This window comes from Ranitomeya variabilis, chromosome 6 (assembly GCF_051348905.1).
Source record: "Ranitomeya variabilis isolate aRanVar5 chromosome 6, aRanVar5.hap1, whole genome shotgun sequence".
In the NCBI taxonomy this organism is placed as follows: domain Eukaryota; kingdom Metazoa; phylum Chordata; class Amphibia; order Anura; family Dendrobatidae; genus Ranitomeya; species Ranitomeya variabilis.
Genome location: NC_135237.1, coordinates 67,914,589 through 67,931,192, shown reverse-complemented (window position 1 = coordinate 67,931,192; position 16,604 = coordinate 67,914,589). Strand labels below are relative to the sequence as shown.

Genomic DNA, 16,604 nt, shown 5'->3' with positions numbered 1-16,604 from the left:
AGACTTCTCACGACATAAGATAAATCTGCATATATTCTATGAAACGAGTCTGGAAGATCAAAAGAAAATTGATTGAATGTATATTAGAGATGTCCTCAGGAGCGAAGGGTTAAATAAATAAGGATATCACTCCATAATGCGCACTTAGGGTATGGAATGAGCCTCAGGCGATTGCTGCAGGGCTGTAAGAGCCTCCAGGTCAACACAGAATCATAAAAAAATCTTTCAAGGATTGGGTTTATTATTAGCTGATTTTTAATATATAGAACATTTTCTACAGTTTAATTCTTAATGATATTTTCAATTTAAATGTAAAAAAGGCTATCTACATATTATTAAAATTGAACACCCAGAGATTTTATGATACAGATATTCATTTGATATTCTACATTAATAATGCTGCCTGTATCAGTTCCCCTTCCTACATGGTTTACTATTGTAACAGGCTTGATGACTAGTGATTTCAGATGACCTCTTGTGCTTTCCTGTAGTTTCCATCTTGTAGTACAATCTGTCTTTGTCTATACAGTTCCATAGAAATGCCATAGAAATAGTTAATGCAGAGGAAAAACTGGAAACTCCTGGGCCCCTATGCAGAATTTGTCACAGGCCCCTGCCTAACATGCACCATTTATAATGTTGAGGGAGGATTTAAATTGATCCTTCACGGTTAACCCAGTGATTTCCAAATTTATATACAAGGTGTTGCCGGCAACTGAAAATGACCATACGGAGACGTGTGTCTCTGTTTGGGGGGGATCAAGCTGATCTCTCTCGCCCCCGTTTAATGAGTGAGTTTTCATAGTCATAGAAATTATACTTCAACCAATCAGCATAAGAACATGCTCACAGTTCTTAGCCTATAAGAATGCAGGAACAATCTGTGCGTCAAAGCTTCATAGAACAATACACCCTCAGTCTCATATTCTGTTTAGATTGCAACAATCAAGGTCTCATAACAGCTGTAAACTTTAGCCTACTAACAAAATTTATATCAAAACAACAAAATGGAGTCAAAAGCACAAAATGGAGAACCTTTCTTAATTTCTTCCTTCACATTCCCCCCTAGATAAATTTTGTTAATTAATGTCCAGCATCAGAGGTACTATCCCAAGCTCTAAGCTCGAGGGGTACTGGTCTTCACATGGCTGGTGCCATGTTACCAGCCATGGCTGTTGCGGCGTACCCGTCCCCCCTGTATACTAGAATTTACGAATAACAACTATTGATAACAGTAGTGGGGATCTTTTGAAGATAGCCATGCGCTTGGCTTCAACATCTTCATCAGATAACTTTGTGAAATCGGTGTAGAGAAGAGCAGAGGTGGCAACGCTTTTGGTTTCATCATTAGTTATCCTAGTGCAAAATTTCCTAATATAAACAGAAATACACCAAAAAACAAGTTTTAGTATTACATACATGACAAGGATAAAGGCAACAATATACAACAAACTTTGCAAGATTCCAGCTATCCAGCCCCCAGGTCCCTCAAACCAATTGGCTGGATTAAAATAAAATGGAGAAGGTGTCTGCCCACCAACTGTCCTTATTACGGTCATTGTCTTTATCATATTAATCTCTGAGTCTTTGAACATCCTCTAACTTTAACTTTAACTTCATTGTGCTATTGGGATCTATATAATGACAGCAAGCGGGTCCAATAACCTGACACATACCACCCTGTGCTGCTGTTAAGTAATCCAGTACTACAGTGTATCGATTAGTAACTAACTATGATAAATTAGCTTTGGACAACAACAGTAATATTAAGTATATCCAATATATCCCAAATGTGATCATCTAGATAATCTGTGGCCCTAACCAATGTATCCCACATTTATGTAATCATAGGGTAAATGGAGATAGAACTGACAATTCTATTGGCTATACCCATCTGTACTACTAATCTTTCATGATATTGTACAAACTTATTATTCAAGGATATTGGGGAATTTAGGCTGTCCCATGTGGTTACCAATAATAATATAAAAAATGCGAAAACCAAAACATTATTTCCCCTTATTTGCTACTAGTCTGTTTGACCAGCTTCCAGTGCGATACGTGGATCCACGTCGGCCTTCCTTCCAGCTTTACTGCAGTGGGGGTGACCAGGATCACCGTGTGGGGTCCTTCAAATCTTGTCTGGAGACAATCTCTGCGCACAAACTTTTTCACATACACCAGGTCTCCTGGCACAAAGGGATGGTGTCCAGGATCCTTGTCTGGGTCTGGAAGAGAACTGAAGACAGTTAAATGCACTTTGGCAAGGTGTCCATGTAAGGCCTGCACATAGCTAGTCAAGTCCTGGTACTTGAGCTGCAACTGTTGTGGAAAGAAACATTCAAGATTGGGGCCCCTGCCAAACAGAATCTCATACAGTGACAGTCCTGTCTTCCTGTTTGGGGTATATCCTACTGAAAACAAAGCTAGAGGAAGGCATTCTGTCCATGGTTTACCAGTCTCTGTCATTGCCTTCTGGATTTTAAGCTTAAAAGTTCCATTTAGTCTCTCCACTCTTCCACTGCTCTGCGGATGGTATGGAGTATGCAATGCTTGACTTACCCCCAGTGCTGCCATTACCTCTGACATGATCTCTCCAGTAAAATGGGAACTCCGATCGCTTTCAATGACTTCAGGAACTCCATACCTGCATATGATCTCAGCCATCAGTTTCTTCGCCGTTGTCTTAGCCGTAGCTTTGGCAACTGGGTAGGCTTCTGGCCAACCTGAAAATAAATCAATGCAGACCAACACATACTCATACGTCCCTACCCTAGGTAACTGAATATAATCAATCTGCAGTCTCTGGAATGGGTAAAGGGGCCGGGGAGTGTGTTTGGATGGGGTTTTCACTGTCCTACCTTGATTATGTGTGGCACATATCATGCAGCTCTGTACCTGCCTTTCTGCGCAGGTGGAAAACTCGGGGGCAATCCATTGTTTCTGTAGGGTGTCACACATGGCCGTCTTCGAGTGGTGCACATTCTCGTGCAGAACCTGTGCCATCATTGGGTACAGTACCTGTGGCAGGCAGACCTTTTCACCCCTCCCCCATAGTCCAGTGACGGTATCAGAGCAAGCCCCTATCTTTTGCCACCTATTTTTCTCCTCCTTACTTGCCTGTTCTTGTAACCGGGCTAAGATGTCTTTTGACACAAGTGGAGATGGTGGGGTGTCTAGGTGATGTACTTTAGAGGCTACAGGAGTGCTTGCTGCTTTCTTGGCAGCCTGGTCTACCAGTGTGTTACCCTTTGTCTGTCCATCAGTGCCTTTGGTATGTGCCTTTACCTTTATGATGCCTGCTTGGGTGGGAAGCTGTAGTGCATTCATAAGTTGCTGGACTGCCTCAGCATGTTTAAAGGGGTGGCCATTTGCTGTCAGGAAAGCCCTGGCTCTCCAGATAGGCCCATAATCGTGTGTAATGCCAAAAGCATACCTGGAATCAGTGTAGATATTTACAGTCTTACCTTCTGCTAGTTTGCACGCTTCTGTGAGCGCCTTGAGCTCTGCTTCTTGTGCAGACATATGAGCTGGCATTGACTCTGCCTTGATTACCTCATGTCCTGAGACCACAGCATATCTGGTACAGTAGCGTCCTTGGTCATCTTGGTGACGGGATCCATCTACAAAAAGCTCAAAATCAGCATTAGAATAGGCACACTAGAGACCAGCCGTTTCCTGAGACATCAATTCTAGACAATCATATAATTTGGAAACCTAATCTTGTTCCTCTGGATCCATTCCAGAAAGAAAAAGAGTGTCCTTTTTCATGTCACCTACTCCTCCCCCCTTTGGATCCAGGGGAACTAGGAGAAGAGTAGCGGGGTTCAGGACAGAGCACCTTTTCAAAGTCACATTAGTAGGCATGAGAATGAGCATGCCCCAGGTTTGGTGAAGGACATTGTGATGGCAGACTCTGGTTGGCCACCCCTTCAGTATGGGCGATTATCAGGATTTTGAGGCTGTCTGTAATTGGGGTATCCTCTGGGGTTCCCTGTATTCAGGTTGCGACTGGAAGGGGGAACTTGAGGGTAGCATCTATCAGCAGGGGTGTGACAATCTCTCTGAAAGTCACCGGGCCGGCCACAGCGCCAGCACTGCAAGTGAGAACTGGTGCGGCGGGGCTGGGGAGCGATACCTCCAGACATAGGGTTAAAAGAAATATTTGAGTAGGGGACTGAATTCGTATAAGGTGGGAGGGCTGGAGTTAGAGTTTGCTGCTGGGCAGGCCACTGATAAGGAGCCAGCTGCATTCTTGTACCTGGGGTGGGGGCTGGAGTTGGAGCAGAGACTGCTGCAGCTACAGTTTTAACCCTTGATTTTCCTGTTGATGCAGAACGTGCTAAATTCTTTTGAAAACTTTTAATTACTTTTAATGCATCATCCGGAGTGGAAGTCTCAATATCGGGTCTGACCGACATTATTGCCTCTTTCAATTCAGATTTAAGGCCGGACATTAAAGCTGCCACAAAAAGGTGTGAATGGGCTTTACTTTACAATGAGAATCCCAAATCTTTAAACACTACCATAAGACGCCCATAAAACTTCTCGGCAGTCTCCCCCTTGTCCTGTGTGACATCTGTGAGGGAGGTTCTAGCAGGGGAGGTTTCTGGATCGGGTAACTGGTTACAAAGGGTGTCTATCTGCGATGGAGAAAAGGGGGTATACTTTAGCCTGTCAGGAGTAGTTTTCACATCATCTTCTTCAAACTCTGATATCACTGACTCGGGGGCAGGAGGAGGTGGCGGTACAAGAGGCATCTGCTGCGGAAGCGGGGCAGGAGGCTCTGTTACAGTTAGAGATTGTATTGCCTGAATCGGACCTCCTCCAATTTTATGGGGTTTTCCTGTATATAGCGCTCTATTGCTGATACTATAACCATGGTGGCATCCTTCCTGGGATATTGGAAGATACCGGCAGAGATTAATGGTATGGCCATTGTACGTTGAGGCATCGTACCGGGAGGAACGGAGGAGGCATACAGTATTGCGTTCTGGACAGCCTCGGTAAGCAACTGTTGGGACTTGGGAATGTTGCTAGAATTATACCGTGGCCCCACTGCATGTATTACATATTGACACGGAAGCTGTCCTGCTCTGGTCGCTGCGACCTGTCCTGTTTCTACCTGGCCATAACTTTGTATATATGAATTAGATTCTTCCTGTATCATGGGTCCACCTTTCTGTGAAATCACTGCAGCCAGTCCTCCAGCATGGTGGAGTTGATTATTTGCGGCATTTACTATGGCCCCAACATGTTGTTTTGTGAAATCCCCTGTCCCTTTCCTAAAGAGCACATCTCTGACCGAGTGACTAAGGTAGGTGGGGGCGGATACTCATAAGCGCTAGCAATACTAAGCATAGCAGGGACTAGTTCTGGTGGTGGCCGATAATAGGTGCCATCAGCGTTTAGCAAGGGAAAGGTGGGGGCTACAACCCCGGATCTCCTCGCTCCACAATTGTAACAGACCTCTCTACACTGAGAATTAGTAATTCCGCATACATCACAAATCCACCCGACAGGATCATAGAATAGAGGCGCACTAAGTTTTGGCAACCCAGTATATATTGGTGCTTTGGGATTGAGGGGCACAGAGCTTACAGTCAGGAGAAGAGGCTTGATTTCCTGGGGAGGGACCTTATCATCAAGCAGGGAGACCCCCTGTTCCAGATCATCATTTTTAATTGTTTGTCTTTCTGACACATTATTCATCAGAATTCACTTCCTCTGTTGATTCTCAATTTGCTATATATCAACCACTCAACTTGCTTTTACCAATCTTTCAATCACTTACAAATTTCCTCCTAAAACTAGACACTAGATTTCATTTTCATTTTACAATATTTTCTTTGTACTTCAAAACAATATTGTCGCCTTAAACAAGACACAGATCTACCAACGCGTACTACACTGAGAAAATAGAGACTCAAGAGCGCAGCCACATGCTGCTGCCCCTCCCTACCAGAAACACGGAGATAGGAAGAATCACAGCATTCCTCAGCACAGAAGAAAGCCATAACGCGGCTGTATGACTCCCCCCGCCCATCGGATATTTTAAAGATAACTTTCACACAAAAACGAAATACAGCAGTTCTCAGACTTAATTAATTTCTACAAAATCTTCATCGCACAATTCACATGCCAGATTGAGAATATTTTCCCTGCATTCCTGACAGATTTCTTTTCCCTTCTTTGGGCTAACAATATCAAATTTTCATCACACAATTCAAAATCTTCTTCTTCTTCCACGGACTGATTCTCCTTTAAAGTGAAATACCCTTACTTAGTCGTGTATAGATACCAGAGCGGCCGTGTAGCCTATTCCACTAGGGTTTTCACCTGTCCCCCGCTGAGACAACCCAAAATCGCGGTACTCAGTGAAAGGAGGAGGGCGTCTTAGACTTAACCCTCCGGACACCCCTGGAAATACACATATATATCTATGTATTCCTGAGTTACGTATCCTACCCAATCTTCGATCACCTCACCGCGCCTGATTCTAACAGTGATCAGGAATTCAGGATATTTTGACTGTAAAGAGAATTACATCACTGGTCAATCCGGGGTGTCCGTCCCTTATGAGGTACGGTTCGAGCACTAGGCTTCTGTTATGACCCCAATGGCGAGGGTCTCAGAGATATCAGCACGTCTGCGAAGTACAAAAATCCAGCTCATAGGGCAGTGGTAACTGGGTTGACCATATATCTACTCCTAACGCCAACCCTAGAAGTAGCCGGGGAACATGCCTACGTTGGTCGCTAGATGTCTCGCGCCAGCCGGAGAGCTAACTACCCCTAGAAGAGGAAAACAAAGACCTCTCTTGCCTCCAGAGAAAAGACCCCAAAAGTAGGATACAAGCCCCCCACAAATAATAACGGTGAGGTAAGAGGAAATGACAAACACAGAGATGAACTAGGTTTAGCAAAGAGAGGCCCACTTACTAATAGCAGAATATAGCAAGATAACTTATATGGTCAACAAAAACCCTATCAAAAATCCACGCTGGAGATTCAAGAACCCCCGAACCGTCTAACGGCCTGGGGGGAGAACACCAGCCGCCCCAGAGCTTCCAGCAAGGTCAGGATACAGATTCTATACAAGCTGGACAAAAATGCAAACAAAAACGAATAGCAAAAAGCAAAAAGCAGACTTAGCTTAATCAAGCAGGAACCAGGATCAGTAGACAAGAGCACTACAGATTAGCTCTGATATCAACGTTGCCAGGCATTGAACTGAAGGTCCAGGGAGCTTATATAGCAACACCCCTGACCTAACGACCCAGGTGAGCATAAAAGGAATGACTGACATACCCAGAGTCAAATCACTAGTAGCCACTAGAGGGAGCCAAAAAGTAAATTCACAACAGTACCCCCCCCCCTTAGTGAGGGGTCACCGAACCCTCACCAAGACCACCAGGGCGATCAGGATGAGCGGCGTGAAAGGCACGAACTAAATCGGCCGCATGCACATCAGAGGCGACCACCCAGGAATTATCCTCCTGACCATAGCCCTTCCACTTGACCAGGTACTGAAGCCTCCGCCTGGAGAGACGAGAATCTAAGATCTTCTCCACCACGTACTCCAACTCGCCCTCAACCAACACCGGAGCAGGAGGCTCAGCAGAAGGAACCACAGGCACAACGTACCGCCGCAACAAGGACCTATGAAATACGTTGTGAATGGCAAACGACACCGGAAGATCCAGGCGAAAGGATACAGGATTAAGGATCTCCAATATCTTGTAAGGACCAATGAATCGAGGCTTAAATTTGGGAGAAGAGACCTTCATAGGAACAAATCGAGAAGACAGCCATACCAAATCCCCAACGCGAAGTCGGGGACCCACACCGCGGCGGCGGTTGGCAAAACGCTGAGCCTTCTCCTGTGACAACTTCAAGTTGTCCACCACATGATTCCAGATCCGCTGCAACCTATCCACCACAGAATCCACCCCAGGACAGTCAGAAGGCTCTACATGTCCCGAGGAAAAACGAGGGTGGAAACCAGAGTTGCAGAAAAATGGCGAAACCAAGGTGGCAGAACTAGCCCGATTATTAAGGGCAAATTCAGCCAACGGCAAGAAGGTCACCCAATCATCCTGATCAGAAGAGACAAAACACCTCAAATACGCCTCCAGAGTCTGATTAGTTCGTTCCGTTTGTCCGTTAGTCTGTGGATGAAAAGCGGACGAAAACGACAATTCAATGCCCATCCTACCACAAAAGGATCGCCAGAACCTGGAAACAAACTGGGATCCTCTGTCCGACACAATATTCTCAGGAATGCCGTGCAAACGAACCACATTCTGGAAGAACACAGGAACCAGATCAGAAGAGGAAGGCAGCTTAGGCAAAGGAACCAGATGGACCATCTTGGAGAAACGATCACATATCACCCAGATGACAGACATGCCCTGAGACACCGGAAGATCTGAAATGAAATCCATAGAGATGTGTGTCCAAGGTCTCTTCGGGACAGGCAAGGGCAAGAGCAACCCGCTGGCACGAGAACAGCAAGGCTTAGCTCGAGCACAAGTCCCACAGGACTGCACAAATGACCGCACATCCCTTGACAAGGAAGGCCACCAAAAGGACCTGGCCACCAGATCTCTGGTGCCAAAAATTCCCGGGTGCCCTGCTAACACTGAGGAATGAACCTCGGAAATGACTCTGCTGGTCCATTTAGCAGGCACAAACAATCTGTCAGGTGGACAAGAGTCAGGCCTACCAGCCTGAAATCTCTGCAACACACGTCGCAGATCTGGAGAAATAGCTGACAATATAACTCCTTCCTTAAGAATACCCACAGGTTCAGCGACTCCAGGAGCATCAGGCACAAAGCTCCTAGACAGAGCATCGGCCTTCACATTCTTAGAACCTGGCAAATACGAGACCACAAAGTCAAAACGGGAGAAAAACAATGACCAGCGGGCCTGTCTAGGATTCAGGCGTTTAGCAGACTCGAGGTACATCAGATTTTTGTGATCAGTCAAGACCACTACACGATGCTTAGCACCATCGAGCCAATGACGCCACTCCTCAAATGCCCACTTCATGGCCAACAACTCCCGATTGCCCACATCATAATTTCGCTCTGCCGGCGAAAACTTCCTAGAGAAAAAGGCACAAGGTCTCATAGTAGAGCAACCAGGGCCTCTCTGCGACAAAACGGCCCCTGCCCCAATCTCCGAAGCATCCACTTCAACCTGAAAGGGAAGTGAGACATCAGGCTGGCACAAAACAGGCGCTGAAGTAAACCGGCGCTTCAACTCCTGGAAAGCCTCCACGGCAGCAGGAGCCCAGTTAGCCACATCAGAGCCTTTCTTGGTCATATCCGTCAACGGTTTAACAACGCTAGAAAAATTAGCGATAAAACGACGGTAGAAGTTAGCAAAACCCAAGAACTTCTGAAGACTCTTAACTGACGAGGGTTGAGTCCAATCATGAATAGCTCGAACCTTGACTGGGTCCATCTCCACAGCAGAAGGAGAAAAAATGAACCCTAAAATGGGAACCTTCTGTACACCAAAGAGACACTTTGAGCCTTTAACAAACAAAGAATTTTCACGCAAAATCTTGAAAACCATCCTGACCTGTTCCACATGCGAGTCCCAATCATCAGAAAAAACCAGAATATCATCCAGATAAACGATCAGAAATTTATCCAGATACTTCCGGAAAATGTCATGCATAAAGGACTGAAAAACTGAAGGTGCATTAGAGAGCCCAAATGGCATCACCAAGTACTCAAAGTGACCTTCGGGCGTATTGAATGCGGTTTTCCATTCATCTCCTTGCTTAATGCGCACAAGGTTGTACGCACCGCGAAGGTCTATCTTGGTGAACCACTTGGCACCTTTAATCCGGGCAAACAAGTCTGACAACAACGGCAAAGGATACTGAAATTTGACAGTGATCTTATTTAAAAGCCGATAGTCAATACAAGGCCTCAAAGATCCGTCCTTTTTGGCTACAAAAAAGAATCCCGCACCAAGAGGGGAAGAAGAAGGACGGATATGCCCCTTCTCCAGAGACTCCTTGATATATGAACGCATCGCAGTATGTTCAGGTACCGACAGATTAAACAGTCTTCCCTTAGGAAACTTACTGCCTGGAATCAAATCTATTGCACAGTCACATTCCCTATGAGGAGGCAATGCACTTGACCTAGACTCGCTGAAGACATCCTGATAATCAGACAAATACGCCCGAACTTCCGAAGGCGTAGAAGTAGCAATAGACACGGGCAGGGAATCTCCATGAATTCCATGACAGCCCCAACTTGACACTGACATTGCCTTCCAGTCCAAGACTGGATTATGGGTCTGCAACCATGGCAAACCCAAAACAACCAAATCATGCATCTTATGCAGAACAAGAAAACGTATCACCTCCCGATGTTCAGGAGTCATGCACATGGTAACCTGTGTCCAATACTGCGGTTTATTTTCTGCCAATGGCATAGCATCAATACCCCTAAGAGGGATAGGATTTTCTAATGGCTCAAGAACAAAACCGCAGCGCTTGGCAAATGACAGATCCATAAGACTCAGGGCAGCACCTGAATCTACAAACGCCATGACAGGATACGATGACAGTGAGCAAATCAAAGTTACAGATAAAATAAACTTAGGTTGCAAATTACCAATGGCGACAGGACTAACAACCTTAGTAAGACGCTTAGAGCATGCTGAGATAACATGTGCAGAATCACCACAGTAGTAACACAAGCCATTCTGGCGTCTATGAATTTTCCGCTCATTTCTAGTCAGGATTCTATCACATTGCATTAAATCAGGTGCCTGTTCAGATAACACCATGAGGGAATTTGCGGTTTTGCTCACGCAACCGCCGGTCAATTTGAATTGCCAGGGCCATGGAATCATTCAGACCTGTGGGAATGGGAAAACCCACCATCACATTCTTAATGGCTTCAGAAAGGCCATTTCTAAAATTTGCAGCCAATGCACACTCGTTCCACTGGGTCAGCACGGACCACTTCCGAAATTTTTGGCAATACACTTCAACCTCGTCCTGGCCCTGAGACATAGCCAGCAAGGCTTTTTCTGCCTGAATCTCAAGATTGGGTTCCTCATAAAGCAAACCGAGCGCCAGAAAAAACGCATCAATATCAGCCAATGCCGGATCTCCTGGCGCCAGCGAGAAAGCCCAATCCTGAGGGTCGCCCCGTAAAAAAGAAATAACAATTTTCACTTGCTGAGCGGAGTCTCCAGAGGAACGGGGTCTCAGGGACAAAAACAATTTACAATTATTCCTGAAATTTCTAAACTTAAATCGGTCTCCGGAAAACAGTTCAGGAATCGGTATCTTAGGTTCTGACATAGGATTTCTGGTAACATAATCTTGTATGCCCTGCACACGAGCAGCAAGCTGGTCCACACTTGTAATCAAGGTCTGGACATTCATGTCTGCAGCAATCACAAGCCACTCAGAGGTAAAGGGGAAAGGAAAAAAAAATGAGAGAAAGAAAAAAAAAACAACAAAAAAAAACCTCAGAACTTTCTTTCCTATAATCCCGCTTCTGCAATGCATTTAACATTTAATACTGGCCTGGCAAACTGTTATGACCCCAATGGCGAGGGTCTCAGAGATATCAGCACGTCTGCGAAGTACAAAAATCCAGCTCATAGGGCAGTGGTAACTGGGTTGACCATATATCTACTCCTAACGCCAACCCTAGAAGTAGCCGGGGAACATGCCTACGTTGGTCGCTAGATGTCTCGCGCCAGCCGGAGAGCTAACTACCCCTAGAAGAGGAAAACAAAGACCTCTCTTGCCTCCAGAGAAAAGACCCCAAAAGTAGGATACAAGCCCCCCACAAATAATAACGGTGAGGTAAGAGGAAATGACAAACACAGAGATGAACTAGGTTTAGCAAAGAGAGGCCCACTTACTAATAGCAGAATATAGCAAGATAACTTATATGGTCAACAAAAACCCTATCAAAAATCCACGCTGGAGATTCAAGAACCCCCGAACCGTCTAACGGCCCGGGGGGAGAACACCAGCCGCCCCAGAGTTTCCAGCAAGGTCAGGATACAGATTCTATACAAGCTGGACAAAAATGCAAACAAAAACGAATAGCAAAAAGCAAAAAGCAGACTTAGCTTAATCAAGCAGGAACCAGGATCAGTAGACAAGAGCACTACAGATTAGCTCTGATATCAACGTTGCCAGGCATTGAACTGAAGGTCCAGGGAGCTTATATAGCAACACCCTTGACCTAACGACCCAGGTGAGCATAAAAGGAATGACTGACATACCCAGAGTCAAATCACTAGTAGCCACTAGAGGGAGCCAAAAAGTAAATTCACAACAGGCTTCCAACGGAACTACACCTCTATATGATTCCACCCAAGAATCATCCCACCATCGGGGACAAACCTCAGATCCTCTTTGCAGCAACAAACACAGGAAAACCACACCAAACGGTCAGTCTGAACAGTATAACTGCCAACTTACTGTGGTTGTTGTGGGGGATGATCAGTCCCAATTTTCCAGTGTCTGCGTCCGGTCCGAGGGTCCTTTGTCTTGTTGTCCTCCGGGGGGCAGAAGCGTTCCTGCTTGGAGCCCCACGTTCAAGGGCGCCAACTGTTGAGGGAGGATTTAAATTGATCCTTCACGGTTAACCCAGTGATTTCCAAATTTATATACAAGGTGTTGCCGGCAACTGAAAATGACCAGACGGAGACGTGTGTCTCTGTTTGGGGGGGATCAAGCTGATCTCTCTCGCCCCCGTTTAATGAGTGAGTTTTCATAGTCATAGAAATTATACTTCAACCAATCAGCATAAGAACATGCTCACAGTTCTTAGCCTATAAGAATGCAGGAACAATCTGTGCGTCAAAGCTTCATAGAACAATACACCCTCAGTCTCATATTCTGTTTAGATTGCAACAATCAAGGTCTCATAACAGCTGTAAACTTTAGCCTACTAACAAAATTTATATCAAAACAACAAAATGGAGTCGAAAAGCACAAAATGGAGAACCTTTCTTAATTTCTTCCTTCACAATAATACTAATCCTATGTGGCAAAGGGACCTTTGAGAAAGGTAATTTTTGCACCCAAAATAAGCGTATTCTTCTCTGTACTGTCTCTGGGTCTCTGGGCCCATAACCTGTTAACAGCGGATTAATCTTTGTACTGTCCAGTCATTCAACAGTGAATATATATTTATTTGGGAGCAAAAATAACACAGGTTACAACTGGTATTTCTCATAGCTTAGGATCTTAGCATCTTGTCTGTTGGCTTGCACAGTGAAAGTAAAATGTGCTCCAGCTACACACACAGTGAACAGGAACTTCCTGGTTTTTTTTTTAACAGTGAATTATTGGCAATATAATACTATTGCTGGAGACAGAAACTCATGCACTATTAAGCAGTAGTAAATAGCAGTTGATGCAATATATACAATAATAAGCATTATTCCAAAAGTAAGACTGCTGAGACCCAACATCCTAACCAAAACAAATATCTCTTCTCTCAATGGATGGAGGTTGGTTACAGCTTAAAAGGTAAGGTAAATCACAGAGTTGAGGCATAATTTGGCCTGTTAAACCATCAGTACAAAGCGTTATGCAACAGCCGGATTCCTGGTGAAAGTCAGCTTTCAAACAAAAACCATCAACGTTGTGAAATTGACCGCTGCTGTGACTTAATACAGGCTACAAACATGAGCAAGGGTATAATAGAGTACAAGAGGGTGGGACAAAAGTCTCTGGGTCCCCCGCAGTGAGGAGAGACCGGAAGAAGAAGGGTTAGAGCTTATAAAATGGAAGAGTGGGAGGAGAGCAGGAACATTGGCTGGCAACAAAGAAGGAGGAGAATCAGACATGGTTGGTACACATACATTAACCCCACATAACGGGGCACAGCAATCAAAGGTATACAGTCTAGAAACTGAAATGCCCTACTCGCTTTGATTGTTTAGTCTACTACATGCAGCATTTTTTATGACATTTTATTCTAACCCCTTAAAGGGGTTTTCTGGGCATAAGCAATTGATAACCTTTCTATAGGATAGGTCCCCAGTAGTAGATCAGTTGGAATCTGACATGCAGTACCCAGGGGCGTAACTATATTAAGTGCAGGGGTCACAATCGAATACGGGCCCTGGAGCCTTTGGGGACCCAAAAAGTAATTTTGGCCCATATTAAAAGACCATTACTATTAAAAATCTGAAATAATTGAGGGCCCTGTTGGAGATTTTGCATTGGGGCCCACGAGCTTCAAGTTATACCACTGCCATTGCACCAATCAATCAGCTGATTTTTTCCAAGTGTAAGAGCTTTGAGTGAAGGTACTGGGCACAGTTTCATTCAAAGTATAGAGGCCACTGACATCTACTGCAGTACAGCTTCTTTTCAAAAGTACAGGAGTTGTGTGGCAGTAGTCGACAAAGGTCAGCCGCGGGCACTATACTTTAAATGGAGATATGCCCATCTCTCTCATTCAAAGCATTTACCATATTTTGTGGATTATAAAACGCTACTCAAAATTTGTAGAGGAAAAAAAATGTTTATAAAATCATGGTGCTGGTGGGGTCCCAGGTGGCAGAGTCACTGCTATAGGAAGCTGACGGCGGTCGCAGAAAAAGGAGATGCTGCGGGCCACAGGATGGTAGGAGGTGGTGTTCGGCGGAGGTAGGAGTTTGGCAATGTTGTGGGCCCCAGGCTTGTAGGAGGTGGTGTTCAGCGGAGGTAGGAGTGAGGGGTTGCTGTGGGCCCCAGGCTTGTAGGAGGTGGTGTTCAGTGGTGCTGAGATCTCAATCTGAGCATGCGCCAGAATACACCACATTGTACAGGACTTTCACAAAATGTCTGCAGAGCCCCTGCACCTCCGAACAACCCCTCCCACCAGCCTGTGAGCCACAGCATCGTCCCACTCCTGCTGCCACAAGAAGATTCCTGAAGCAGCGACCCTGGGATCCCACTCCACCGCAGCCAGTAAGCTACATTCAGATTATAAGATGCAACCCTATTTTCCCCCAAAATTTTGTGGAAAAAGTTTGTCTTATAATTCGAAAAAATACGGTATATCCGTCCACTTCGGGAGCAATAATTAGATGATCGGTAGTGTTGCTCGGTGTTGGACTCTTATTGATTTGCTATTGATGACCTATCTTATACATAGAGCATGAAATACATATGCCTGGACAACCCCCTTTATGAATGCAACCAATTTACAATTTTGAGATTATGTTTTCCCTCCCCTTTTTTCAAGAGCCATAATTTTTTTTAGTCCATTGACATAGCCATATGAGGGCTTGTTTTTTTCCAGTTTGTAGTTTTAAATGACACCATTCATTTTACAATATAATGTATGTGAAAATGGGAAAAATCGCAAGTAGGGTAAAACTGTGAAAAAAAGTTGCATTATGAGCTGAGTTTTGCAATGGATAGCAATTGGTTGCATTTATTTTTCTAGCATATCCCACAGTTGCTCATTTGGATTAAGATGCGGGATATGTGGAGACCAAGTCAACACCTTGAAGTCTTTGTCAATCTCCTTAGACATGTGGCATCTAATCATGTGCCTCAGACAGACTTGTTACTAGCCTCTCTGTCTGGCAGATTCTAGAGGAGCCCCCAGCCTTCACCCTTTAACCTCTGTACAGCCATCTGGTCTTACAAGGGGGTCCACTGGATTGCTTTGACAGGTGCCATTGCCATGAGATACTTTATCTGTCCGTGGTTTTAAGGTTATGGCTGATTGCTGTATATAGGGTTACACCACTATATTTCTATACTATCTTCCATCTGTATGTATTTTGTTAAAACAGAGCTTATCATAAGGTAGTGTAAAACATTTTGGAACATTTTAATATCTGTGGGATTAAATCCTATTTTTGGGGAAAATAAATAATGTAATGGAAATATAAACCAAAGATAAAAATCTTTTAAAACACTCTCTTGTGTGTCTGTCAGTCTCACTCATTTCAAGGCCATGGCTCCATAAGGAGATAGACCGCACCGCGGGTACCTGCATGCCGGGTCCGGAACTGAAAGGGCTGCATCCTCTGTTCCTGGGGGGAAGCTTTAGAGAGGTGGACCTTCCCCTGCAGCCTGGGGGAAGCCCTAGGAAGACGGAGCTTCCTGCTGTCCCAGCTGGGCGGAGAGGGCCAGAAAAGGGCGCGCTGAAAAAGAGGAAAAAGCGTGCGCAGGAGGAGAGTTGCGCACTGGGGCAGAGTAGCGTGCAGTCGGGTGAGCAGTGCGCTCCGCTCCTCAGCCTGAGACAGAGTACCAGCGAGAACCGTGCAGAGCAAAGCAGAGACGGGCAGAACAGAGGTGTGCAGAGCCATGCACACAGAGCGGAGCCGAGCCGGGTGTCACAGCAGACATAGAGAGGAGTGCTCCGGCCGGGAACACCAGCACCAAACAGACCAGCGTCGCTCGCCGCCAACAGCAGGGACCCGGGAGAGCGGGACGTGCGGTGTGTGTGTAGCGCCCCCACTGCCGCAGGGCCGAGGGGTACCCGGTACCGGGCCTCTGAGTCTGCTCTGGGGTTGTCACGGTGGCTAGACCCGGTCCGTGACCCTGCTGAGGGGCGTACAGTGATAGATGTAGATAGTGGTGGTGGTG

General features: G+C 45.4%; 1 protein-coding gene across 1 annotated transcript in view; it reads right to left on the bottom strand.

Moving 5' to 3' along the window:
• Window positions 1-2,019: 2,019 nt before the first annotated feature.
• Window positions 2,020-16,604, bottom strand: part of LOC143781788 (protein NYNRIN-like) — a 1,337,202-nt gene continuing 1,322,617 nt past the window's right edge. The window contains exon 3 of the mRNA XM_077268620.1: window positions 2,020-3,623. Within this exon, the coding sequence (XP_077124735.1) occupies window positions 2,020-3,537 (1,518 nt within the window). The 5' untranslated portion in view covers window positions 3,538-3,623. The remainder of the gene's footprint in view (window positions 3,624-16,604) is intronic.